A 1,373-nucleotide genomic window follows, 5' to 3' on the forward strand; every position below is an offset into this window, starting at 1 on the left:
CTAGTAATTTGGTGACCATTTGCTTCGATCTTCTCTGGGTAATGACAATATTTTCTTCAACACTAGATCCCCTTCTTGAAATACCCGTGGTCTAACCTTTTTATCATATGCCTTGGCCATGTGTTTCTGGTAAAGTTGATGATGACATATTGTAGCTATCCTCTTTTCGCTGATCAGGTTCAGTTGTTCATATCTCACTTTAGCCCACTCAGCCTCTTCTAGTTCGGAATCCATCAATACTCTCAACGACGGGATTTCTACTTCCAATGGCATCACTGCTTCCATACCGTACACCAGAGAATATGGGGTAATCCTTGTCGAGGTTCTGACAGTAGTGCGGTATGTATAGAGAGCAAATGGCAACATCTCATGCCAATCTCTATATGTGACCACCATTTTCTGAATAATCTTTTTTATGTTCTTGTTGGCGGCTTCTACTACTCCATTCATTTTTGGCCAATATGGCGAGGAATTCAAATGCTTGATCTTCCATTTGGTACACAACTCCACTATCATTTTGCCATTGAAATTCTGTGCATTATCGATCACTATCTTTTCTGGAGGACTATATCGACAAATCAAGTCCTTTTCTACAAACCTCTTCACTACCTTCTGTGTTACGTAGGCATACGAATTTGCTTCCACCCATTTTATGAAGTAGTCAATAGCCACAAGGATGAATCTATGCCCATTGCTAGCTTTTGGGTTAATAGGACCGATTACATCAATCCCCCACATTGCAAATGGCCAGGGAGATATTAGATTAAATAATAGAGTTGGCAATGTATTGACCTTATCACTGTAAACTTGACACTTGTGACATTTCCTGACATAATCGATGCAATCTTTCTCCAATGTCATCCAAAAATAACCCGCCCTTTGTATTTTCCTTGCTATCATATGCCCGCTAGCATGAGTTGAGCAAATTCCTTCATGGACCTCTCGCAATACCTTTCTAGCATCTGTCTCATTCAAACACCTTAGCAAGGTTTCATCAAATGATCTTTTGTATAAAATATCTCCATTTAAATAGAAGTCTATAGCCAGCCTTCTCAAGGTTTTCTTATCCGTTTTAGAAGCTCCCACCGGATATTCATGATTCTGCATAAGATTCTTGATATCGTAATACCAAGGCTTTCCGTCTATTTCTCCTTCAACTAAGCAACAATGAGCTGGGTCGTTTCTAATATCAATATGTACAGGTTGTACCTTTGACACGACTAAAAGATTGATGTCTTCTCCCAAGTGCAGGAGTGTCGAAGTAATAAATAACCCGGCAAGACCGGGGTCGAACCACAGGGAGGTTAATTGTAAAAATTATAAACAACAATTATAAACAACAATAATAGTAATAACGATAACAATAATAATAA

The 1,373-nt window shown here is 38.8% G+C and overlaps 1 protein-coding gene across 1 annotated transcript in view; it reads right to left on the reverse strand.

Moving 5' to 3' along the window:
* The window catches only part of LOC105142147 (uncharacterized), a 4,597-nt gene continuing 3,224 nt past the window's right edge, over positions 1-1,373 (reverse strand). Inside the window, exon 2 of the mRNA XM_011049657.1 lies at positions 1-1,209. Coding sequence (XP_011047959.1) covers positions 1-1,209 — 1,209 coding nt within the window. The remainder of the gene's footprint in view (positions 1,210-1,373) is intronic.

This window comes from Populus euphratica, unplaced genomic scaffold (genome assembly GCF_000495115.2).
Source record: "Populus euphratica unplaced genomic scaffold, PopEup_1.0 scaffold268.1, whole genome shotgun sequence".
Taxonomy (NCBI): Eukaryota; Viridiplantae; Streptophyta; class Magnoliopsida; order Malpighiales; family Salicaceae; genus Populus; species Populus euphratica.